The sequence below is a fragment of the Orcinus orca genome, chromosome 6 (genome assembly GCF_937001465.1).
Source record: "Orcinus orca chromosome 6, mOrcOrc1.1, whole genome shotgun sequence".
Classification (NCBI taxonomy): domain Eukaryota; kingdom Metazoa; phylum Chordata; class Mammalia; order Artiodactyla; family Delphinidae; genus Orcinus; species Orcinus orca.
Window position 1 is genome coordinate 119040814 of NC_064564.1, and position 24070 is coordinate 119064883.

A 24070-nucleotide genomic window follows, 5' to 3' on the forward strand; every position below is an offset into this window, starting at 1 on the left:
GGCGGTCCGCCACACCGTCCCCAGCCTGGTTCCCGACGCGGCCGGCAGGGGGCGCTCCAGCACAGGCGCCGGAACCGACCCTGGAACAGGCTCTTTTTTCCCACCCCCACCGTAACCAGAGAAAAGTGTTTCAGGGCAAAGCGGGGGAAGAAGTCGCCAATCGCTCCCGACTCGTTTGCTCCTCGGCTCCGAGTCGCAGCCGCCGCCAGCCCAATGCCGCTCCCGGACGGGGCGCACAGCCCGGGGGGTGTTTACAGGGGGGCGCGCGGCGGGGGCCACACCAACCGGACCTTCGTGTTCGACGACGGCCGATGCGCCGCCAGGTACGGTCTGCAGTGCCCTCCCCCACGTGGAGGGACCCCGGACGGGGCTCGTGCCACCCCAGGGCCCCTCATCCTCAAATCCCCACTTCCCAGGACTACCTGCTCCCCAGGACCCTGGAGCGTGGGGAGCGTGGGGAACAGGGGTGCCCTTCAGGACCCGGTCGCAGTGAGGCGAGCCCTTACTCAGATGACCAGCAGGTGGCCAGAGTGTGGCCATTCTTACCTGCGGGGCTGTGAGCATCTCCCAGGCACCACGAGGCGCAGACCCTGCGGGCAGGAAGCTGGAGTGCCTGGCATGCCAGAGGGGCCAGGTGCTGTGCTGGCCTCCCAGCCCCCTCTCTGGTTAAGCCTGGGGGAGGAGCCAGTGGGGGTGGCAGCGCTGTACCCAGCGAGGCACAGGGGCCAGGTTTCCCCAGGTAGAAGTGGGTTTTCAAGGGCAGCTCCTCCTAAGAGCCTTGTTTGGGTTGTGGGGTGCAGGTGGGCTGTCAGATGAAGGGCAGGAGTCCTGGGTTCTAGTCGCTTGGTGATTTTCGGCTGGTCACTTGTCTTTCAGGGTCCCTGCTTATTCATCTGTGTGAGGAGAGAATTAACTAACAGGGGCTTCCAGGTGGCCTGGGAGCCGACCTTCCCTGTGCAGTGTCCCACGATGCCACGAAGCTCCTGCCTGTCCAGGTGACTGGCACAGAGGGCACCGTGCCAGTGGGCGTCCCAGGAAGGGCAGAGCGGTGACAATCCCGACGGGGGTTTGCCCCAGGGCCCTGTCCTAGGGGCGCCCTCCCCACCCCACCAGCCCCAGAGGACAGGCACACACGTCTGCCCCTCACCCTGCACCAGGAGCCAGACTCCAGGTCACCCACAGCCGCTGCCCTGTGTGTGACCCTCCCTGGCTGGGCAGAACCTTGGACTCTGGGTCCCGCTCGGTCAGCTGTTCTAAGGCCGGAGAAGGGGTGGATGCTGGGGTTCAAGGCCAGGTGCTCCAGCTGTTTCCCTGTGGGACTTGGCTTCCCAGCTTGCCAAGTGAGTGGTGGAGCGAATGGTCTTTAAGGGCCGTTCCTGGTGAGGGACCAGGACCGGAAGGGGAAGCTTCCAGCCACACGTCAAGGGTCAGGGCGGTCCCTTTGCAGGGACAGCGCAGGCCTGGCACCCGTGGGGTCCTAGGGGCACAGCTTTGGGTGAGAGGCAGGGGCCCTGAGAGCAGGCTGTGCAGGTGGCATCCTTGGGAAGTGGAGTTCACCCCATGAGGTGGGCACAGCCTGGACCTCCCTCGGGCTGCCCTGAGGGATCAACCAGGTGGCGTCTGTCAGGCACAGAATAAGTGACCAGAGAGGAGTCTTGTGACGTGGTCCGGATGCCCCTCTGCCCATCTCCCTGCTTGGACAGGTGTCACCCATCTTTCTGACGACCCGTGTCCAGTTCCCCTGCCCTACTTGACTGCCTGCTGCAGGCGAGGTAGGGGCTCGGTCCCCCAGACGGCTCCGCGTCCGCAGGGACAGCGCTCCTCTCCCCTGGTCGGAGCTGACCTCTGATCCTGCAGTGATTTGCCGTCATGCTTCAGACACGTGTGGAGTGGCTGCCAGGGCCAAGGGTATGTCAGGCAGGCTGGGTAGGGACCCCACTGCCTGCCCAGAGCAGGGGAGACTGGCTGAGAGGGGAGCCTGGCTGGGGTGGGGTGGGGCAGCGGAGGCCAAGGCTGGCAGCTCAGGGGGCTGGGCTTTAGCTTGGAGAGGGAAGACCCCGTGTAGGTGTGTGAGGATCCAGGTTGGTGGAGCTCGAGGGGTGGATTCCCGCACCAGGCTTCACAGCAGGGTCAGCCCTGGAAACCAGAGTCCTAGCTTTGCGCCTTCCCACTGGAACCTCCTGGTCCCCCAACAGCCCTGCCTACCCAGGGCCAGCACGGGACCCTCTGGGCCCCAAGGGTGGAAGGCGCAGATCTAGGGCTGGCATCCCGCCAGGGTGCATGTCTGTCTGGAGGTCACGGCCAGCCCTCCCGGCCCATATTAGGGAGCGGTGCCTGCGGGGCAGCAGGAAGTGGCCCAGGGTCCGTGGGAAAAGGTTCCCAAGGCCCGAGGTGCAGGCCAGTCTTGTCCGGCAGGAGGGACAGCTTCCTGGTCTGGGGGCCAGAGGGAACTTGGGGGTCGCCTTCGGCCCGGGGTGGCTACGGCCACAGCTCGGGAGGACGGAGGTGAGTGAGCAGGGATGGGGTGGGGCACCCGCTCGGAGCTCGGCTTGTGTCCACCGCGGGTCCATGGGTGTCATCTGTGCGCTCGTGCGGGCTCCGTCCACCGTTCCCACGGGCGTCCCAGCCTGTCCGTGTGTCTGACTAATCCCGGGTTACCTGGCACGACCCTGCTTCGGCAGGAGTCGTGCTTTGTTAGAGGGTTTCGTGACTGAATCATGAACTCTGCCCTGAGGCTTCTCCTTCCGTCCCCGAGGATGTGGGGATTTGCAGGCTGTGCCCGGGTGTGTGGAGCCCCTGGGTGGAGCCCCGAGATGGGTGCTGGCCCAGGGGCAGCGCCTGATGACACGGGCGGTTTTAAAGGAGTCGTGGGAACTCTGTGGGCTGTGTGTGCGGATGGGCCACCCATGTTCACCAAAACCTCTTCCTCCTACCGTGCTCGGGGATGGGGAGGCCTGGCCCGTAGCCGAGGCCCGTACTAGACGCTGGCAAGTTTAAACCATTTGCAGAGGACGAAGCAGGGTCAGTAGGCCAGCTCCGGGCTGGGGTTCCTGGAAAGGCCTTTCCCAAGAGGTCTGCTCTGCGATTTAGACTTCCCACAGGGGGTGTGTTCAGGGGTCCCTTGTGCAGTCTCTCTGGCTGTGGCCAGCTTGTCCTGCATGGGGCAGTGAGCCCTGGAGGCCACCCTGCAGTGCCAGCCTTGCGGGCCTGGGATGCTGCCCTGCACGTTGACGATGACGTGACCAGAAACCCCCCTCCTGCCCATAGGACAGCCTCCCGCCCCGGGGGAGGCCCCACGTGAGCCTTCAGCCGTCTTCACAGAGACCCTGGCTGCTGGGCCAGAGGTTGCTGCTGGACACCTCTCGGCAGGTGTCTGATCTTGGGAAGAGCTCCGAGTCTTAAATCAGGGACGGAGGCCCCAGGTGCCAAGCGAGTGCGGAATTTCACCCCATCTGGCAGACATGGGGGCCCCCAGGGTGTTGGGAGAGGTGACCCTGGAGGTACTGGCAGATGTCACAGGACAAAGGACAGGAAGACCAGCCGGGGAGCTGGATTCTCTGGGACGTGAGGCTCTAAGGAGAGGGACCTGCCGGGTGTGCGGTGTGGGCAGGGTGTCCCCACCTGGGCCTCAGCTTCCAGGCAGGGCCCAGAGCGCCCCTGCAGGCTGTGCCAGCCCTTGGAGCCTGGTGGCTGAGCAGGGACACGGTGGTGCCAGTCCCACGGCTGTGGGGGTGGGGCACACAGGGCAGCTTTCCGCCTCAGCCCCCCGCAGCTCGGCCCAGGCCTCCCCCGGCACCTCCCAGTGGCCACCACGCACCCAGCCAGGGGGCGTGCACCCAGGGGGTAAGTGCTGGGTCTGCCATCTGGACGTGGGCTCGCTGCCCGGCACTGAGGGCCCCGGGCACACCGCGTCCCCCGCAGGGGCGTGCAGCATGGGCTCTCCCCAGAGGTATATCCAAGCCCAGGTGGGCGGCCGGGAGGGTGGGAACTGCGATCCCCGTGGCTTCTGCCTCCCCTGTGTCTGGGGGCGGGCCCACGGCTTGGGGAAAGCCCGGGGTGGGGATGGCGCCCCCGTGGCCACGCCCAAGGCCCCGTGGCCACACGGCCACCAGGCCCCTCCTCGCTGTCCTCTGGGCTGGCTTTGTGCCGGGGGTAGCTGCTATGAAGTGTCTGTTTCGATAGCTCTCCAGCTTGAATTTGGCACAACGACGACGTGTTCTGAGCTTCCCCTCTGGGATCTGATGCAGCTCGGAGACGGCGGTGAGCAGCCGTCCACGGCATTGACTCAAAGGCTCCTCCCCGAGGGAGAGGGTGGTCCTTCCCCAGATGTGCACCCCCGCCAGCTCTAGGCAGCTTGAGCAGCTTGGCCTTTTTATTATGGTGGGTGTCGCGGTCAGCAGAGGGATTCGGCGGTTTTCTGCTTCCGCGGGCACCCAGCCCAGCGCTCGACTGACGGCTCCCCGACCCTGGTGGTGCTGTGACGTCTGCAGGACTCCCCTGCGGGGCACTGGGCAGGGATGTGTGCGCATGCGTGTGCACTGTGCATACACACATACACGCCTGTGTGCACGCAGGCACACACACAGGTCCATGCGTACCCACGCATGTGCACACACGTGCACACATCCCCCATCCCTCTGTCAGTCATAGGTCTCCAGTTTCCTTGGAAATTTTGAACCGAGTGTGAGCTACTGAAGGATGCATCTGAGGAGAGAGAGCGCGTCTTTGAGCCTGAGGGGGTGTCCCTCAGTCCTACTCCGGGTTGGCTTGAGCATTGCAAGCAATCTGGACTCCTTTATAAAGGAGCCTTGGGGGGAGAAGGGCCATTTCGCCAGGATGTCATATGCCCTTCCTCCCCAGAGACCGGCCCGTGGCTGGGCCCAGGACAAGGGCTGGGGCTGCGGCTGCAGCCTGGTGATGCGTGGGGAGAGGAAGGTCGTCCTGGCGCTTCTCACGTCCAGTAACTCAAGCCTTGCTCGGTACGTCTCCTGGTGTAGCAGCAAGGTTGAGGCACAGCCCTTAGCTCACCGTTCGCCACCCCCACACCCGCCGAGCTGTCACTGTGTGGTGGGGACATCCTGCACAGCTGGTATGAGCCAGGCAGCTAGAGAAAGCCCCGTCTCACTGGGCTCCTCTCCGAGCAGATTGTTTCGTTTTTAACCTAAACGGGATCCTTTGAGAGGGCTGCTCTTTTGTAGAGATGTGTCCACTCGGGTCACTGGGACCTGCGTGTTCACAGCGCAGCATGTCCTGCGTAGCACACGTCCGGGCCTTCTGCAGGGTCATCGTGAAGCTAGGGTCTGTGCCCAGCGTCCTAGGCATAGAGGAGGGTGTCCCAGCTGGAGTCTCGGGGTCAGAGAGTCCCCCCCCCCGCCATCATGGTACTTGCTGGGCTGTCTCTCTAGTGGCCGGGGAGGCAGCAGGTCCTTCACGTGTGTGTCAGTTGACTTTTTTGTTTTGTTTTCTCTTCTTTGAGCTGCTGTTCGTTCGTCCTTTGCCTCCTCCTGCCTGTCTGTCTTTCCTGCGTGACTTGCAGGCATCCTTGCACCGACCTGATTTCTCTCACTGTTCTTCCCCTTCATCAGCGTGTCTTTAAATAAAAGCGTCTTGTTCCCACGTGGAAGCATTGATACGTCTGTCCTGCTGAACAAGAAGCTTCTGGACCCCACGCATCTTTGCCCTGCATTCTCTTCCAGGCTCCTCCTCGTTTGGGGGCTGTGAGCTGGGGTCTTTCTTTAGCTGACGGAAGGCCCGCGGCCGGATGGCGTAGCCACTGAGAGTACCTGAGCTCCGGCACTGGCCCTGCCCAGGTAGCTGAGTTACTTCAGTTCTGTGGCGTCTGTTTCCCCGTCAGCAAACTGGGGGGACGCCATTCCCACCACACAGGATGTTGTGAGCATCCCGTGAGAGGCCCTGAGGATGGGTTGGGCTGCTCTCATTCCAACAGCAGCACTGACTTACTGATGTCCCTCCCGAGGCCTCCTTTCTCTCCTGAATTCCCTTGCTCTGTGTTCTCTCTCGTACCAAGCCCTAGAGATCCCGTTGCTGGAGCTGTAAATTAGCCCTGACAGCTGGCAAGGCCCGTCCCTTCTCTGTTTTCCTCTTACACCTGTCCTGGCAGGTCTCGCATATTTGTCCTTCAGCGGGAATCTCGGAAACAGGTTCTGAGAAGATGCGTGTGTGCATTGGCGGGAGCTCATCAGCTTTGCCTCTTCCCCTGGAGGAGGGTTGCTGAGCTCTGGGAGCACGACCCCCTCCTGCTGTCGGTGAGAGCGCCGGAGAGCGGTGGGCCGTTGCTCTGAGTGGTTCTGGAGGCCGGTGGCAAGCGGGGCCCCGGTTCCTGAGTTCGCACGGCTGCCGTGAGCAGGCCCTCCCTCCCGTGATGCTGCCTTGTCGCTCCTGCCTTGGGTTTGTGTGACCCCGTTAGATGCTCTCATTTGTTGTAATAGGTTTCAACTGATTTTCTTGGGTTTTCCTGGCAAACGGTGATGCCTGCTGCAGACAGTGAGAGCCCCATCTCTTCCTTCTCTTACTCTTTGCTTCGTCTCAGTGGGAGCCGAGGACGCCCATCGTGGTGGGCAGACTCTTGTGTTCCCAACTGGAGCGGGAATGCCTCCAGGATTCCACCATTGCCTGGATATTTTTTGGTTGTTGTTAATCAAATTAGGAACATCTCCCCCTATATCTAATGTATTAATGGGTTTGGGGGTCTTAACAAATCTTTTTTCTGCATCTACTCACAAGATCATATGGATTTTCTCCTTTAATTTCTTTTTTTTAAATAAATTTATTTATTTAGTTTTGGCTGCATTGGGTCTTCGTTGCTACGTGCGGGCTCTCTCTAGTTGCGGCGAGCGGGGGCTACTCTCTGTTGCGGTGCGCGGGCTTCTCATTGCGGTGGCTGCTCTTGTGGCGGAGCACGGGCTCTAGGCGCGCGGGCTCAGTAGTTGTGGCGCCCGGGCTTAGTTGCTCCGCGGCGCGTGGGATCTTCCCGGACCAGGGCTGGAACCCGTGTCCCCTGCATGGCAGGCGGATCCTTACGCATTGCGCCACCAGGGAAGCCCTCCTTTAGTCTCTGCGTGGTGAAGTCTGTTGCACTCTTCTTTAGGTAGATCTGCGTGGTGCTGCTGGTGCGGTGGTGGTGTGCGCTCCTGCGCTCCACTTAGTAACAGTTCCCTTAGGGTTTTTACACCTAGAGTGTTAGGGGAGGCTGTCTCACGTATACGTAGGTGTTGTCTGCACTGGATCTGGGTGATGGGATTAGGAGGATAAGCAAAGTCGCTTCTGTTTCTGAGCTTTGGAATGGTTTGACTGAGGTGGCGGAACTTGTGCGACTACTGGGGCCTGGGGCCTTTGGCCGGAGAAGCAGGTTTTTGACCACTTTACCCTCCTCAGCTGTGCTTGACTCCTTGACCACCAAGGGGGCGGATTTGGGAGGGAAGGGAAGCAGGAGTCCTGGCCCTCAGAGGGGTTCCCCTTGGCCGCCTGTAGGCAGTGCAGCTGCTGGTAAACAGGACGGCCCCATATCAGGTGTACCTGGCTTCCCCACGCCCCACTTTGTGGGCCTCTTCCTAGGCTGTGTGAGCCCAGAGGTCCTCACCTCCCGTCGGAGGGACGGGGAGTCCTGGCTGCACGCGGGGTTCTGAGGATTCTGTGCCACATGCTGCATTCGCAGTGCCTGGCACACGGCTGGCCCTGGGTGCTGGGGCCCTGGCTCTCCCTCCCCTGGGCCCGGAGGGTCAGGGCGCGCGAGCACGTGTGCACCAAACTGGGAGATGACTTCCCGCCGTGTGTGCCGGGTGTTGGTTTCCTTTCTCCTCCTTAGCCTCCCTTGTTGGATCCCGTAGGTCGGCATCCGAGTCTAAGCCCCCAGAGGGGCCTCCGGCCAAACTGGGGAGACCGTGATGGGGAGCTGGCCATCCCAGGAACCTGACGCCTGGGGTCAGACCCTTCGTCCACTGGAATTTGGCCAAACTGCTAGCTCACCAGCCCCAGATTAAAAACTGACGTGGATTACGCACCCGTGTGCTGGATACCACACTGCACACCTCAACCTTGCTGTCTCCTTACATCTTCACGGTCACCTGCTAAAGGTAGACGGCGTCAGGATGTTCATCTACAGATGAGGGAACTGAGGCTCAGGGAGGTGCAGTGACTTTCATGGGGCCACCCAGCATGGACTCATGGGGCAGGAGCGAGCCCGCTCAGTCATCAGGACCCTTGGTGGCTCCCCGGGCCTGCGGGTTTACGCCGACGGGCCCTGAGTCCCCAAGGCCTCGCCTGGGAGGGGGCTGCTCTGCCCTGGCTCGGCAGGGGTTGGTGAGTCGCACAGATGAAGTTCCATGCTTGTCCTGAGGGCGAGCTAGGGCCGGGGAGACGGACGCCTTCTTTATGCCACCGGAGCACTGAGTTCTCATAGAAGTCGGCCGTTCTTCCATGTGGCCAGCACACAGAACAGAAAGGATAATGGGCGTGGTTTGGGGGTCCCAGACTTCCTCCCGGCCCCTCTGGGCCCGCAGGGAAGAGGGAGTGGGAAGGAGAGACGAGGAGGTCGAGGTGGGGCCCTGCTTTCGCCCCACCTGGACCATCTCAGCTCCGAGGCGGATGGGACCCCCCCACACTCCCGCATGCCCAAGAGCTCTCAGCGACACAAGCCTTTGGGCTCGGAGACAGGCCTCAGCCCGCCCCCTCCCTCCTGCAAGCGGCACCGTTCCAGGAGACCTGGGGCCCTGGTTCTCGGCCAGCACAACAAACACTCAGGTTCATGTGGGCTTTCGGCTCCGCTGGTGCAACGAGGCAGGATGCCAGGAGGCCTGTGGGGCATCTGCTCTGCACCCTGTGCTCACTCCAGTGTCCAGTGTCCCAGCAGCACCGTCAGGGAAGAAGGGCAGCGTCCCCCCTCATCCTCCCCAGGCCACAGCGTGTGGGCAGGGGCCTGGCCTTCTGACTCCTCGTGCACTTCCTACCCCCGCTGTGTCCCCCTGAAGCAAACAGCGGCCCTGGGTTCCGAGCGCTTCCACGGGCCCTGCCGTGTCCGGGCCTTGAGGCCAGGAGAGAAAACCCAAAGCAGGTCCGAGTGGGGAGGGGGTCAGAGGCAGCCACGCCCGGGGAGCTGCAGCCTCTTGGGGTTCTGCCATTGAAAGGGGCTTTTGGCAAGAAAGGGGCAAAAGCAAGAAGACGCAGCCCCCAACCTCGGCCCGTGTGGTTCCCCCGCCTGCGTGCCCCTACCCACGGCCCCACCAGCTTGTGACTAAGGAAAAACATGCAGCCACGCTGATGCAATTAAGGAAATGTTATTTCTCGAATGCTGCCAGATCCTCGGGGTTGACCCCGGGACCCGGGAGGACGGCACGCAGGCGTGTTGGGCCCACGTGGTCTCTCGCAGCCTTGGCCTGGGACGGTCGTTGAGCAGCTCCCGATGGCCGTGGGATGGGGGGCTGACACCTGCCTGCTGCTCGTCCAGGGGGTCGGGAGGCATGGGCCAGGCCCTCGGTGGGGGCCCAGGGAATGTGTCTGCCCTTACCAGGTTGGGGAGGGCGAGGAGGGGTCCATAGTGCCCACCCGCCCGCGTGGACCTCGTGCTCCAGGTGAGTGGCCCTGGCCTCCCAGCCTCTCGTGCAGCCTGCCCGTGGTTTTTCAGCGTGGGAGTGAGTGTGGTCAGCAGACCCCTGCACCTGCCCAGAGGCTGAGCTGGGCTCCTCCGTCCTCCTCCTGTCCCTTGGGGGGACGGGCTTGACAGTGGGGAGAACCCACCTCCCCCCCGCCCCAACTCATCTGCCCTGCCTCCTGTGGTGACTGAGAAGGGGCCCAGGAGGCCATTCCCAGGTCCACCACTAAAGGGTCACAGCTGATGTGCTGCTCCCCCGACCCTGGGGTCTTGGCTCTTAGAAGAGAGAGTGAGGGCTCAGCCCAGCGGGCAGAGGCTGCGGGGAGATATTATAACTCCTGCCTCCCCACCGGTGTCCCACCGGGCGCTGAGGGGCAGCACCTAGGTGTGGCCTTGGGCTGGACTCAACCTGGAAGGTCAGGTGGTTGCCAGAGGGCCGGGGGTCCCCGGGGTCTGACCTGACTCCCACTTGCGCTGGTGGCCGGGGCCTCTGAGAATCCCCACTAGTTAACTAGTTACCGACGTGCAGCTGCCCTGCTGCATCCGGCACCCTGTGTTGTGGCGGGGCTCCAGGGGTAGCTAGTGAGCCTCTGACTTGGAGGGCAGAGGGGGCCTGTTGTGATGTCCAGAGGGCCCTGGGGGCTGCTGCCCTGGACGCTGGAAACTGGGAGCCTCGCTGCGTGAGGGTAACTGCAGCCAGAGCTCACCTGGGTGTGGGGATGGGGGCAGGAAAGGGGGAGGAGCCCCGGAAGACGAGTGTCAGTGCCCCAGGAGGCTGCAGACCGCCAGGGACCCTCCCGGTTTACCGGGTGTGACCCCTGCTCTACCACTGCCAGGTGATTGGGACAGGGGTCTCTGTGGCCTCAGAATCCTGGTGACACTGGGCAAAGGGACAGCTAGGGGCTCAGAGGGATCCCGCCCTCCCCTGCTGACACCCCCTCGCAGGCTCTGATCCGAGCTGAGCTGCTCGGCCCCAGGGAGGCCGCAGATGAGGGCCTCTTCTTAAGCCTCCTGGTCACTTCCCCCGAGCCCAGCAGCCTGAGGGTCTGGTCTTTGAGGGGGAGCTAGGTGTCCTGGGCCCTGAGGGAGGCTGAGCAGCCGGCTTTGGCAAAGTCTGCGTGGGGGGAGCCGGGAGGGCTTCCACGGCCCCCGCGGCATCGGGGGTGGTGTGAGCGCCTAACCCTGCCATCGGCAGTGGTGGACCTCCCCAACGCCCTGGAGGTGCTTTGTTCCGAGTGGGCCGCGCAGCCCGGCAGCAGCTGTGGGCGCAGCGGCAGGGCTGTGCTGCGCGGCCAGGCGCGTGGGGGGACGGGGCGGGCCGGGGGCGGCGGGGCGCGCGGGCCGGGGGCGGGGGGCCCGGGGGCGGCGGGGCCGGTGGGGGCTGTGCTGGCCGGGGGCCGCCCTGCGCGCCGAGCGCGGGCGCAGGCTGAGGGGGCGCTGGCGTGTGCCCGCAGGCAGCCCGGCGCCGGGGACGGCGGCCGCGGGGACGGCGCGCTCCTGGACACCGCCAGCCTCAAGATGAGCGACCTGGACTCGGAGCTCGTGCCCTTGCCACCGCGGTACCGCTTCCGGGACCTGCTGCTGGGCGACCAGTCCTTCCAGAACGACGACAGGTAGGGCGGGGGTCGGCGCGCGGAGTTGTCCGTGGTGCTGAAGGCCGCCGCTGCGCCCGCGCTGCCTGGGGCCCGCGCCCTTCAACTTTCCCGGGTTTCCGGGACCCGGAGAAGTTGGGGGGTGGGGAGGGTGGGAAGCATTTTCCCGGGAGGAGCCTGGACGATGGGACGGGAGGCTCTGTGCTGGGGAGTCCCAGAGACCAATCCCCGGGCCAGCCTCCCTGGCTCTGCCCACAGGCCCCCAGTCCCGCTGGCAGCTCTGCTGATTTTGGGCACAAGCCAGGGCCGGAAGCGCCACGTGGCGAAGCCCCGCAGGCTGGCTGAGGGCTGGCGTCCTCCAGACGCTGGCTGTGGTCATTTATTATTAATTAAGGGAGCTCATGTTGTGGTCACTTACCAGGGATGACAACGTGCCCTCACCTCGGATTCTTCTGGGGGGCACAAAGCAAAATGAACTTGAGTCTTTCGGCAAAGGACCAGCAAAATGAGCCCTTGGAAATAATTCATGTGCTGAGGAGGCTGGCAGGAAGCTGGGAGGAATGTTGCTTTTCTCTGCCCTTTCCCCAAATAGCTGTCTCAGTAGACACCCAGCACCATAGCTCCGTCAGCCTCGGGGGAAGTTCTTTATGCGTGCAGGGCCTCAGGCTGGAGCCTGTGGGACTTCGGACCAGAAGCACTTCCCTTGCAGTGTGTTGGGGGAGGGGCCGCGGTATCTGCGGGTCTCCTTCCCCACCAAGCCCTGAACTGGGCTCGTGAATCTGCAGTTGTCCCAACAGTGCACTTATTCAAGTTAGCCCATGAAGTCCGTGAGGTTGAAATCCGTCAGGGCCCAGATCAGGCTCTCAGAATAATCCACTGCTGCGGCTGCAGCTGGGAAAGAAATCGTGCTTGTGGAGGAGGCCAGTATGTAAGGACTGTGTGTGAGACTTGTGGAAAGTGAGTTTAAAATCCATTCTGCCTGCCGGAAACAGAACATCCTTCCAGACCTCCCATAGCATTCAGCTGCATTCTCCAGGTGGAATCAGGAGGAGAGATGGAACCCAAGGGCTTCACCCACATAGAACCAAGGGTGCAAACCCAGCAGAGGGGCACATGAAGGCCGTGTAGTTTTATCTTGTTGGACTGAGTACTGTGGTAATAGGTAAACCCACCCGAAAACACACGCCCAGGTGAAGAGTTCGCTTAGCTATCTGGGTGGGCAGCGGCAGAGGAGGGCAAGACCGAGCACTTCTCTAAGCCAGACGTGAGCTCAGCACCTTCCTGAGTCAGCACCAGGAAGTACCAGCCTGCTCCGCCGGGACGTGATTAATTCTCGATAACAGCAGCCCCAGAGGTTCTTTCATAGGCGGGCAGGAAACGGCATCCACCTCCCCGAGTGGGCCTGGGGCCTCCAGATGCTCCAGAAACGCCAGTGACTGCAGCTGATGTAACTGCAGTGACACATCCCTTAGATTTTAGGAGTGGACGGCAGGTCCTTGCCGTCAGCCAGGGGTGGCGTGTGTCTGCCTGGAGGGAACTGTCCCTGTCCCCTGGGAAATGGGAAGCTGGCACTGAATCCTCCACCGTGCTCTGGACCCTGTGGCTTGGCGGGGGGGGGGGGTGGTTATTGTGGTAAAATATAGGTAATTTAGGTAAAAATATAGGTAAAAAAACCTAAAGTATAAAGTGACATTTGGCACATATACATCATCACCACTATGTAGTTCCAGAGCATTCCGTCACCCCAGACGGAAACCTCGTACCCGTGAGCAGTCACTGCCCTGCAGCTCCTGGCAACCCCCCAGTCTCTGTTCTCCTCGGCCTTGTTTTCAGGGGGAAGGTCTCCTGTGTGCTGGGCCCAGGGACTTTGTGCTGTGTGCCCATGGTGTTCAGAGATGGGCTGTGTGTGTGTATGTGTGTGGGGGGGGGGGGTAGGGGGAGTCCTCCAGAGGACAGGCCCCCGTGGTCCCCGGGCAGGCGTGGAGACCCTGTGCTGCACGTGTGGAGAGGTGGTAAGGATGTGTCTGTACATCGGGTGAGGGAAGGGAGCAGGCACTGGGGCTGAGAGGCTGTGGGGCAGCTGGAGGGCCCGAGAGGCTGGAGGCCAAGGAGGCCAGCCTGCCCCACCAGCAGGGCCGTGTGCACTCACCCCGTGCTTCCGTGTGCCCCAGGGACAGTCCCGCAGAACCCGGGGCTGGGCCGGGGCCGGGGTCCTGGGGCTGCAGGAGGAAGGGCCGGTGGCCTGGGCGAATCGGCACTGCAAACGGGGGGCGTCGTGGGTTCGGGGAGAAGAACTGTGCTTGCCCTCCCACGCGCGCTCCCGGGTCCCTGCTGCCTGGGCTCCTTTCCAGCCCCGCTCACGCGCCCCGGGGCAGCCTCTGTGGGGTGAGCGGGGGCGCTGCTGCCCGACTCCTGGCAGGCTGTGGGTAGGCGGCCAGGGCTGTGGGCTTCCTGTTCTCCAGGGGAATAAAGCCACAGCCATGAGTCACCACAGCCTCACACACCGTGGCCTTGGGGGGAGGGGGGCTCAGCCCGCGTGAGCGAAGGAGACTGCTGGCCAGCCTCTTGCAGGGGGGCAGCGAGGAGGCAGGCAGAGCCAGGACTGGCCCACCTTCAGGGGGAAGCCAGGGTCCTAGGGGACCCTCATCACTGCCTGTGGCCGGGTCTCAGGGCTCCTGGGGAGCAGGGCTCTAGGCAGAAGCCCTAGACCTGGACCCTCCAAGGCCTGGGGCTCGGGGCTCCCTACCCTGTCCCGGGTCAGCTCACTGCCCCTTCGCCCCAGGAGCCAAGGGGCAGCTCCAGGAGGCCCCTCCCCGTCCGCAGCGGACCCTCCAGTGCGCCTGGTGTACCTGGTCCTGGGGGATGGACCTGGGGCTCTGAGGGCCCCCTGTGGGGCTCAGGGGCTGCAGGCCTGGCTGGGCGGTGAGCCCCCACGCCCGCTCCGCCTCCTGCAAAGGGCTGCTGGTGGCCTGGCCTGGAAGAGGCGGCTGTGAGGGGAGCAGGAAAGGGCTTTGCAGACGGGGCTTTGGTCGTTGTAAGTGTTGCTTCCTTTCCTGGTCTGTAACATGGACACGAGGCTCCAGCCAGCCGCCACACCTCACACCCTCTCTGCACTGCGGTGCGGGGGACACGGGCTGTCCCACCACAGGCTCGTCTCCCACGAGGGTTAGAACCAGCCAAAGGCTGGGGTGGGCAGAGCCACAGGTGAGAAGGCCCGGCCAGGTGTTCTCCTGGCCCGCGTGCTGGGACCAGCTGCTTTCCCCAGCTGCCTGTCTGTCCAGGACCCCAGCCCACAGCAGGAGGTGACGTCAGGGTCCGTGCCCCCCCGCCCCCAGGCATCTAGTGGGGGACGGGGTGGGGGGGTGGGGAGGTGTGTGCGCCCCTCTGGGGGCTCCGGGGCAGCGCGGCTGCAGGGAGGTGAGGAGGCCAGGCCTCCAGGGTTAGAGCGCTGCCCAGAAGGGCCGTGTTCTGTGCTTCCCTGAGCTCCCAGCAGCAGAGGATGGAGCCTGGCTGCTGCCGTGGGAGTGAGCGGCACCCCGTGTTGTTTCACCCAGCAAGCCGAGAGGGGGGGAGGCAGGCCTGCGCTGCGGGCAGCGCCCTGAGGACAGACCCCTGCCCCGCCCTGCAGGAGCCACTGTTGGCAGCCATGGCCCCCAGGGCTGGACCCTCTGACCCCTGGGCTGGGCTCTGGGAGGGGCAGGCAGGGCTCAGAGAGGTGCCTTTGGAGCAGGCCCAGCCCCCCGGGGTCCCCTGGGTTCTCCCTGCGCGGGGGCTGAGTTCAAGCCCCTGGTTTTACCTTTAAATTCCCAGGGCCTGGCTTCTGCTTAGCCGCAGTCAGGATGGGGCAAAGGTGGGACGCCGGCCCCATCCTGGCCAGGGGCCTCTGTCCGTCACAGACCTGAAGGCCTTGGAGGACACGGCCCACCTGGGAAATGGTGGTGGCGCAGGCTGGTGGGGCCCAGGCAGGTTGGGGGTCCCCTGCCACCTTCAGCTCCATGCAGACTAGGACTGGATGGTGCTGGGGTGCGGGGGACATGTCGTCCAGCACCCCGGAGTGTGGGTCTAAAGCCAGATGCCACACCTCCCCCCACAGCCCCTCCCCACCCAGAGCAGCCACCTGGGTGTTCAGGCCCAAGGCCCGGGGGTCCTCCCGGACCCCCTGCCTGCGTAAGTTGGTCACCCCTGGGGCGGCTGCTTCTGCGCCCTGGACGGCTGCCCGCCCTCACACCAGCCTCTCCAGTGGGCCCCCAACACTCCCAGCTTCCTCCGTAGCTCAGGCCTGAAACGCTTGTGCTCACCTCAGCTCCCTCCCACCTGAGCCCAGCGTCCTTCACCTCCTCCCGGGATCCGCCCACGTCCTCCGCAGCTGCGCGCTTTCTGCCTTCTCCCCTCCGTCTCTGCAGTTTCTGACTTTAAACCATAGACAGAACAGTGGCGAGCGCGCTGGGTGCATGGACACTGGGAGCTGAACCGGACGCCGCCAGGCGGCTCTCTCAGTGTCCCTGTGTCTCTTGGGGACTCACTTTCCTCTGTCTGCATGATTAGACCAAGGAAAGGCTCAGGTCCTGGCCGATTCTGTGTGCTGTGTCCCAAGGGGGTAAGATTTATATCAATCTTTCTAGCACTTTCCGGGCCTGGGGCTCATTTGCCTGCATCTCTGCCACACCACTGTAGGACTGGGCCAGGTCTAGTTCTCCCCATGGTCACCTGGGGCCCCCCCGCAGAGAGTGGCCGGTGCTCCCAGGGGCAGGCCGCGCCTTCCTCCATTCTGTGTCCTTCCCTCTGGGTGGGCGTGTGGGGGCTTGGGTCACCCCCGGTCCTGGGAGGCCAGGAGCAGGCAGGATAGACAGCAAGAAGATGGAGGATGAAGGAATGAGAACAACCAGGACGGGGAGGGTGTGGGTGATGGAGGGGCGCACACACGTGTGAGCAGCGGTGTGATGGCCTCCACACCAGCCCGTGGACACCAAGGCAGGTCGGCGGGGCTCCTGGACCTGAGTCTGCACCTGGAAGACAGCCACGCTCTCAGTGACCCAGGATTAGGGGTAGACCGGTCAAGGTGTTAGCAGTTCTGTGATGAGAAGGGGCCCTGGCTGCCCTTGCCCACATCCCGAGGATACTGCGGGAGACCCTGAGATGGCGAACTGGGCGTCCCTGGGAGCCGGGTCCCCATCCCGGCCCCTGGTGTTGGACATCTCAGTGCACCTCTTTGCCTCTAAGCCTGCATCCCGGGGACTTGTGCACACGAATCAAAATTAAGTCCCTCCCGATTAGTGCAAAGCAGAGCACAGACATCCAGCGAGAGGGTGGCCAGCATCCTCCAGCGCCACGGAAAGCACGCTCGGTTTCTGTTTCACATTGCGGTTCCCTTCACTCCTGATAGGCTTCCCACGATGTGCCATTTGCCGTTGAAAATTCTGTGCACGTGTCATTCGGCTTCATCCACTTGGAGTGAAAATGGGAGGTGAGAGTGTCCAGGCTGGGTCTCAGGCGGCTCGAGCTCTGTGACAAACACCCCAGCCTAGGGGCTTCACCAGCAGACACTTAATTCTCACAGTTCTGAGGCTGGAAGTCTGAGATCAGATACCAGCCAGGGGTGGGCGGGGGGGCTGGTGGGACCTCTTCCTGGTGTACAGACTCCTTCTCACCGTGTCCTCACGGGAGACACAGGCAGAGACACAGAGAGCACGTGCTCTCATAAGGGCACTAATCCCATCTTAGGGCCCCACTCTCGGGATCTCATCTAACTTTAATCACCTCCCAAGGCCCCACCTTCAAACACCATCACACTGGGGGTTGGGGCTTCAATGTGAGTTTGGGGAGACACACACATTCCATCCACAGCAGGCTTGGGGAAACAAGGTGGACGCTACAAAAGAGATGGCCGGGGCTTCCCTGGTGGCGCAGTCCACCTGCCGAGGCAGAGGACACGGGTTTGAGCCCTGGTCCGGGAAGATCCCACGTGCCGTGGAGCAACTAAGCCCGTGCACCACAGCTACTGAGCCTGCGCCCTAGAGCCCGTGAGCCATAGCTACTGAGCCTGCGTGCCATAACTACTGAAGCCCTTGCGCCTAGAGCCGGTGCTCTGCAACAAGAGAAGCCACCGCAACTAGAAGCCCACACACTGCAAGGAAGAGTAGACCCCGCTCGCCGCAATTAAAGAAAGCCTGTACGCAGCAAAGACCTAACGCAGCCAAAACTAAAATAAGTTAATTAATTTAAAAAATTTTAAAAAAAGAGATGGCTGGTAACCTTTCATGGGGTTAAGCTCTGCCTTGCTTTCAGATTCCTTACACCCCGAGAACATCCCAGGGTCCCCAGAGGGAGAGCCTTCCCCTCTCCCCTCAGCCACGGGGTGCAGGCACCTGGGGAGTAGAGGCAGATGTGCAGGAAAAGACCTGTTCAAGGTCGCACAGCTGATCGGGGGAACTTTAGGAGGGGGGTCTGCAGGAAAGAACCGCGGACCTACTGCAGTGCTTTGAAATGGTGTCCCCCAAATTCACGTCCACTGGCACCTGGGAACGTGACCTTATTTGGCAATAGGGTCTTTGCAGATGTAATTAAGGTAAAGATCTTGAGATGGGATGATCTTGGATTTAGGGTGGGCCCTACATCCGCTGACTGGTATCCTCGTAAGAAGAGAAACACACACAGGAGAAGCCTTGGGGAGACGGAGCAGAGACTGGGGTGACGTGGCCAGAAGCCAGGGCCGCCTGGGGCCGCCCGGAGCTGGAAGAAGCAGGAAGGACCCTCCCCTGGAGCCTCTGGGGGAGCACAGATTTCGTGGGGCATCTATGGGGCATCTCCTGAGACTCGTGTCTGCACTGGGGAGGCAGGAGGAGAGGAGGCGTCTCCCCTGAGAAGTCGGGGAGCCCCGGGTGGTGCCCACGAGGTGATCAGAGAGCCTGGGGGGAGTGGGTGAGGGCTCCTGGCTCTGGGTCTGCAGCCAGGATGGAGTCCAGGGAGGGGGCAGCACATACCTGCCTTGGGGGAGACATTTCCCTGGTGGCCCCAACCTGTCCTTCTCGGCTGGTTTGTTTGGTCCAGGAATATTGTGTTGCATCTGGTTATTACGGTTCACTGACTCCTTTTAATCCAGAGTGGCTCCTACCAAGTGTGGCCTCCCCAGGTCCCCCACCCTAATCTCCAAGCCGGTAAAGATGGTGAACTGTCACCCCCAGGATCTCCTTATTTGGAAGTAGGGTCTTCAGAGGTCATTACATGAGCATGAGGTCATTAGGGTGGGCCCTAATCCGACATGACTAGTGGCCTTTTTTTTTTTAACATTTATTTATTATTATTATTATTATTATCATTGGCTGCGCCACCTCTTAGTTGCAGCACGTGGGATCTTCGTTGCTATGTGCAGGGTCTTGTAGTTGCAGCATGTGGGATCTAGTTCCCTGACCAGGGATCAAGCCCGGACCCCCTGCATTGGGAATGCAGAGTCTTAGCCACTGGACCACCAGGGAAGTCCCTACTGGTGACCTTTTAAAAGAGAGAAATCTGGAGACAGACCTGGAATGATCCTCCCTCACGGCCTCACAAGGAGCCGGCCTTGCTGACACCTTGATCTTGGACTTCTGGCCTCCAGAACTGGGAGAGGACGAATTTCTGTTGTTCAGGCCATCCAGACTGTGGTACTTTGTTACGTCAGCCGTAGGAAGCTCATACCCATGGCAATTCTGCATTATAAGTAAGGTTACTAACCAGTTGGCTGAGTGAATCACCAGGAGGTTGGGCCCTTTCTGGTCACAGGGGCCCTTTGAAAGCAAGAGTGTTTTCCCTGGCTGGAAGTGGAAGAAAAGATTTGGGGCACAGGGGAATCTGACCCACGATTGCCACCTTAAAGGTGGAGGGGCCCAGGGATGGAGGGCAGCCTTTAGGGGCTGAGCAGCCAACAGCCAGCAGGAAAGGGGAACCTCAGTCCTACAGCCGCCAGGAGCTGAATCCAGCCAACTGGATGAGCTTGGAGGCGGATTTTCCCCAGGGGTCCAGGTGGAAACTCAGCCCCGCTGATGCTGATTGCAGATGCGTGGGACCCTAAGCGAGACACCAAGCTAAGCTACACCCGGTCTTCTAACCTCGGCACTGCGAGTATATGTTGCTTTAAGCTGTGAAGTTGGCAATTTGTCACACAGCATAGGCAGCTGACACGCCAGGCCTCTGGTCCTACAGAATGTCCTGCCGTCTGTGTGTCTGGTTGCCTCTTGGTGGGTGGCTCAGCTTGTTGCTCCGCCTCCAGTATTCCTGTAAACTGGATGTTGGATCTGAAGGGCTCGTGGACGGAACTCAAATGTTTCAGGCAAGAGAAGGTTTTAAGTGCCACCACGGTCCCCATGTTGCCCCAGGTCCTGGTTGTCCCTCCGTTAGAGATGGCCAGAGGGACACGATGGCTTAACGATGACAGCCCAGCCCTTGCACGGGGCAGTTGTGCGAGGTGATCCGTCGTCATACGACCATGCATTCCCCCTCCTTGGTGCAGCTAAGGGTGGCAACCCCACCGGACGTCCTCCCTGACCCCACGTTCTGTGGCGGCTTGGACAAGCTCCTTTCCGGCTCTGCTCCACCCTCCTTGAGTATAAGCCACATTCTTCTTTAACTGGTGGTTTTCCTATATCAATGGGAGCTGGTTGTACACCCCGAAACATAATTCCTGCTGAGAAAGCAGGAAAACACGCTCAATCCTTTCCATTTAATTACCGGTTTTCAAAGTGTATTATAGCAGCCTCAAAGGATGACAGCTGAAGGTGTTTTTTCTGGACTACTCTTTCTGGGTTTCATGTATTGACTAATGGCGTTACATAGGTTCACCATGTGTGATGGACTGAGCAATGCCCCCCTCCCAAAGATGTACATGTCCTAATGCCTGGGACCTGCAAGTGTCTTAGGTGACAAGAGGGGCTTTGCAGATGTGTTGAAGTTAAGGATCTTGAGATGGGGAGACAGTCCTGGATCATCTGGGTGGACCCCATGGGATCACAGGTCTTTTTGAAGAGGGAGGTGGGAGGGCCAGAGTCAGTTTCTGTTTCTGAGTCTGTTTCTGTTTAGTTATGTTCATTCCTTTGTTTTATTTTTAGATTCTACATATAAGTGATAACACAGTATTTGCCTTTTTCTTTCTGAATTATTTCACTAAACATAATACTCTCCAGGTCCATCCACGTTGTTGCAAATGGCAAAATTTCATTTTTTTTTTAGGGCTGACTAGTATTCCATTGTATTTATACATACGTCTTCTTATCTTTTCATTTGTTGATGGACACTTAGGTTGCTTCCATATTGTGGCAACTGTAAATAATGCTGCCATGAACATTGGGTTGCGTGTATCTTTTTGAATTAGTGTTTTCAAGGATTTGGGGGATATATACCCAGGAGAGTGGGATTGTTGGATCCTATGGTAGTTCTATTTTCACCTTCTTGAGGAAGCTCCATACTGTTTTCCACAGTGGCTGCACCAATTTACATTCCCCACAACAGTATTCTAGGGCTCCCTTTTATCCACATCCTCGCCCACATTTGTTAATTGTGGTCTTTTTGATGTTAGCCATTCTGATAGGTGTGACTTGATATCTCATTGTGGTTTTGATTTGCATTTCTCTGACGACTGGTGATGTTGAGCTTTTCATGTACCTGTTGGCCATCTGTATGCCTTCTTTGGAAAAATGTCTGTTCAGGTCTTCTGCCCATTTTTTAATCCAGTTGTTTGTTTTTTTGTTATTGAGTTGTATGAGCTCTTTATGTACTTTGAGTATTAACTCCTTATTGGTCATATCATTTGCAAATATTTTCTCCCGTTTGGTAGGTTGTCTTTTCGTTTTGTTGGTGGTTTCCTTTGCTGTGCAAAAGCTTTTAGTTTAATTTGGTCTCATTTGTTTACTTTTGTTTTTGTTTACTTTGCCTTGGGAGACAAATCCAAAAATATATTGCTGCGACTTATGTCAGAGAGTGTTCTGCCTTTGTTTTCTTCTAGGTTTTATGTTTTCAGGGCTCACATTTAGGTCTTTAATCCATTTTGAGTTTTTTTTTAATATGGTGTTAGAGAGCATTCTAATTTCATTCTTTTACATGTAGCTGTCCAGTTTTCCCAGCACCACTGGGAAAGAGACTGTCTTTTCTGCATTGTATTTTCTTGCCTCCTCTGTCACAGATTGACCGACCATAAGTGTGTGGGTTTATTTCTGGGCTCTCTATTCTGTTCTGTTGATCTATTTTTCTGTTTTTGTGCCAGTACCATACTGTTGTGATTACAATAGCTTTGTAGTATAGTCTGAAGTCAGGAAGCATGATACCTCCATCTTTGTTCTTCTTTCTCAAGATTGCTTTGGCCAGTCAGGAGCTTTTGTGTTTCCATGCAAGTTTTAGAATTATTTGTCCTAGTTCTGTGAAAAATGCCATTGGTATTTTGACAGGGATTGCATTGAATCTGTAGATTGCTTTGAGTAGTATGGTCATTTAAACAATATTAATTTTTCCAATCCATGAGCATGATATATCTTGACCTCTGTGTCATTTTCAGTTCCTTTCATCAGTGTCTTACAGTTTTCTTACAGATCTTTTACTTCCTTAGTTAGATTTATTCCTAGGTGTTTTTTTTTGATGTGATGGTAAACATGATTTTTTTTAACTTCTCTATCTGATAGTTTGTTGTTAGTGTATAGAAGTACAACACATTTCTGTATATTAATTTTGTGTCCTGCAATGTTACCAAATTCATTGATTAGCTCTAGCAGTTTTCTGGTGGCATCTTTAGGATTTTCTATGTATAGTATCATGTCACCTGCAAACAGTGACAGTTTTACTTCTTCCTTTCCAATTTGGATTTCTTTTTCTTGTCTGAGTGCTGTGGCTAGAACTCCCAGTATTGTGTTTAATAGCAGCGGCAAGAATGGACATCCTTGTCTTGTTCCTGATCTTAGAGGAAATGCTTTCAGCTTTTCACCATTGACTATGTTGTTAATTGTGGACTTGTCATATGTGGCCTTTATTATGTTGAGGTTTGTTTCCTGTATACCCACTTTGTTGAGAGTTTTTAACATAAAAATATGTTGAATTTTGTCAGAAGGTGTTTTTGCATCTGTTGAGATGATCATATGGTTAGTATTCTTCAATTTGTTAATGTGGTGTATCACATTGATTGATTTGTGGCTATTGGACCATCCTTGCATCCCTGGGATGAATCCCACTTGATCATGGTGTATGATCTTTTTAATGTATTATTAAATTCAGTTTGGTAATATTTTGTTGAGTATATTTGCATCTTTGTTCATCAGTGATATTAACCTGTAATTTTCTTCTTTTTGTAATTTTCTTTTTTTTGATATCTTTGTCTTGTTTTGGTTTCAGGGTGATGCTGGCCTCATAGAATGAGTTTGGAAGCATTCCTTCCTCTGCAATTTTCTAGAATAGTTTGAGATGGGTAGGTGTTAACTCTTCTCTAGTGGTTTGGTAGAAGTCACCCGTGAAGCTGTCTGATCCTGGACTTTTGTTTGTGGGAGATTTTTACTACTGATTCAATTTCATTACTGGTAATTGGTCTGTTCCTATTTTCTACTTCTTCCTGGTTCAGTCTTGGGAGATTGTGCATTTCTAGGAATTTGTCCATTTCTTCTAGGTTGTCCATTTTATTGGCATATAATTGTTTGTAGTAATCTCTTATGACCTTTTGTGTTTCTGTGGTATCAGCTGTAACTTCTTTTTCATTTCGAATCTTATTGATTTGGACCCTCCCTCTTCTTTTCTTGGTGAACCTGGCTGAAGGTTATCTATCTTCTTTACGTTTGCAAAGAACCAGCTCTCAGTTTCAGTGATCTTTTCTATTGATTTTTTTACTTTCTACTTCATTTATTTCTGCTTTGATTTTTATGATTTCTTTCCTTCTATTAGCTTTGGGTTTTGTTTGTTCTTCTTTTTCTGGTTCCTTTAGGTGTAAAGTTTGGTTGTTTATTTGAGATTTTTCTTATTTCCTGACATAGGCTTGTATCACTATCACTATAAACGTCCCTCTTAGAACTGCTTTTGTTGCATCCCACAGATTTTGGATCATTGTGTTTCCATTTTCATTTGTCCCCAGGTATGTTTCTATTTTCTTCTTTAATTTCTTCAGTGATCCATTCGTTGTTCAGTAGCATATTGTTTAGCCTCCACGTGTTTGTGGTTTTTGCAGTTTTTTTCCTAGTTTCATAGTGTTGTGGTTGGAAAAGATGTTCGATATGATTTCAGTTTTCTTAAATTCACTGAGACTTGTTTTGTGGCCTAGCATGTGATCGATCCTGGAGAATATTCCATATGCACTTGAAAAGAATGTGTATTCTGCTGCTTTGGGATGAGTCATTCCCTCTCTCTCTCTCTCTCTCTCTCTATATATATATATATATAAAGTCCACCTGGTCTAATGTGTCATTTAAGACCAGTGGTGTTTCCTTACTGATTTTCTGTCTGGATTGTCTGATCCATTGATTTAAGTGGGGTGTTAAAGTCCCCTATTATTATTGTGTTACTGTCAATTTCTCCCGTTGTGTCTATTAATGTTTGTTTTATGTGTTTAGGTGCTCCTTTGTTGAGTGCATATATATTTATAATTGTTATATATTCTTCTTGTATTGATCCCTTGATCATTATGTAATGCCCTTCTTTGCTTCTTGTTACAGTCTTTGTCTTTAAGTACAGTAAGCATATTCTTTTTTTTTTTTTTTCCGGTACTCAGACCTCTCACTGTTGTGGCCTCTCCCGTCGCGGAGCACAGGCTCCGGATGCGCAGGCTCAGCGGCCATGGCTCACGGGCCCAGCCGCTCCGCGGCATGTGGGATCTTCCCGGACCGGGGCATGAACCCGCGTCCCCGGCATCGGCAGGCGGACTCTCAACCACTGC

General features: G+C 57.8%; 1 protein-coding gene across 3 annotated transcripts in view; it reads left to right on the forward strand.

The window, feature by feature from the left end:
* The first annotated feature begins 189 nt into the window (after positions 1-189).
* KCNT1 (potassium sodium-activated channel subfamily T member 1) overlaps positions 190-24070 on the forward strand; it is a 70159-nt gene continuing 46278 nt past the window's right edge. For 2 of the 3 annotated variants that reach the window (XM_049711712.1, XM_049711719.1), the window contains exons 1-2: positions 190-323; positions 11062-11220. In XM_049711712.1, the coding sequence (XP_049567669.1) occupies positions 214-323; positions 11062-11220 (269 nt within the window). In that variant the 5' untranslated portion in view covers positions 190-213. Of the gene's footprint in view, positions 324-2367; positions 2506-11061; positions 11221-24070 lie in introns of those variants that run through there. The other variant, XM_049711714.1, reaches the window with a different exon arrangement.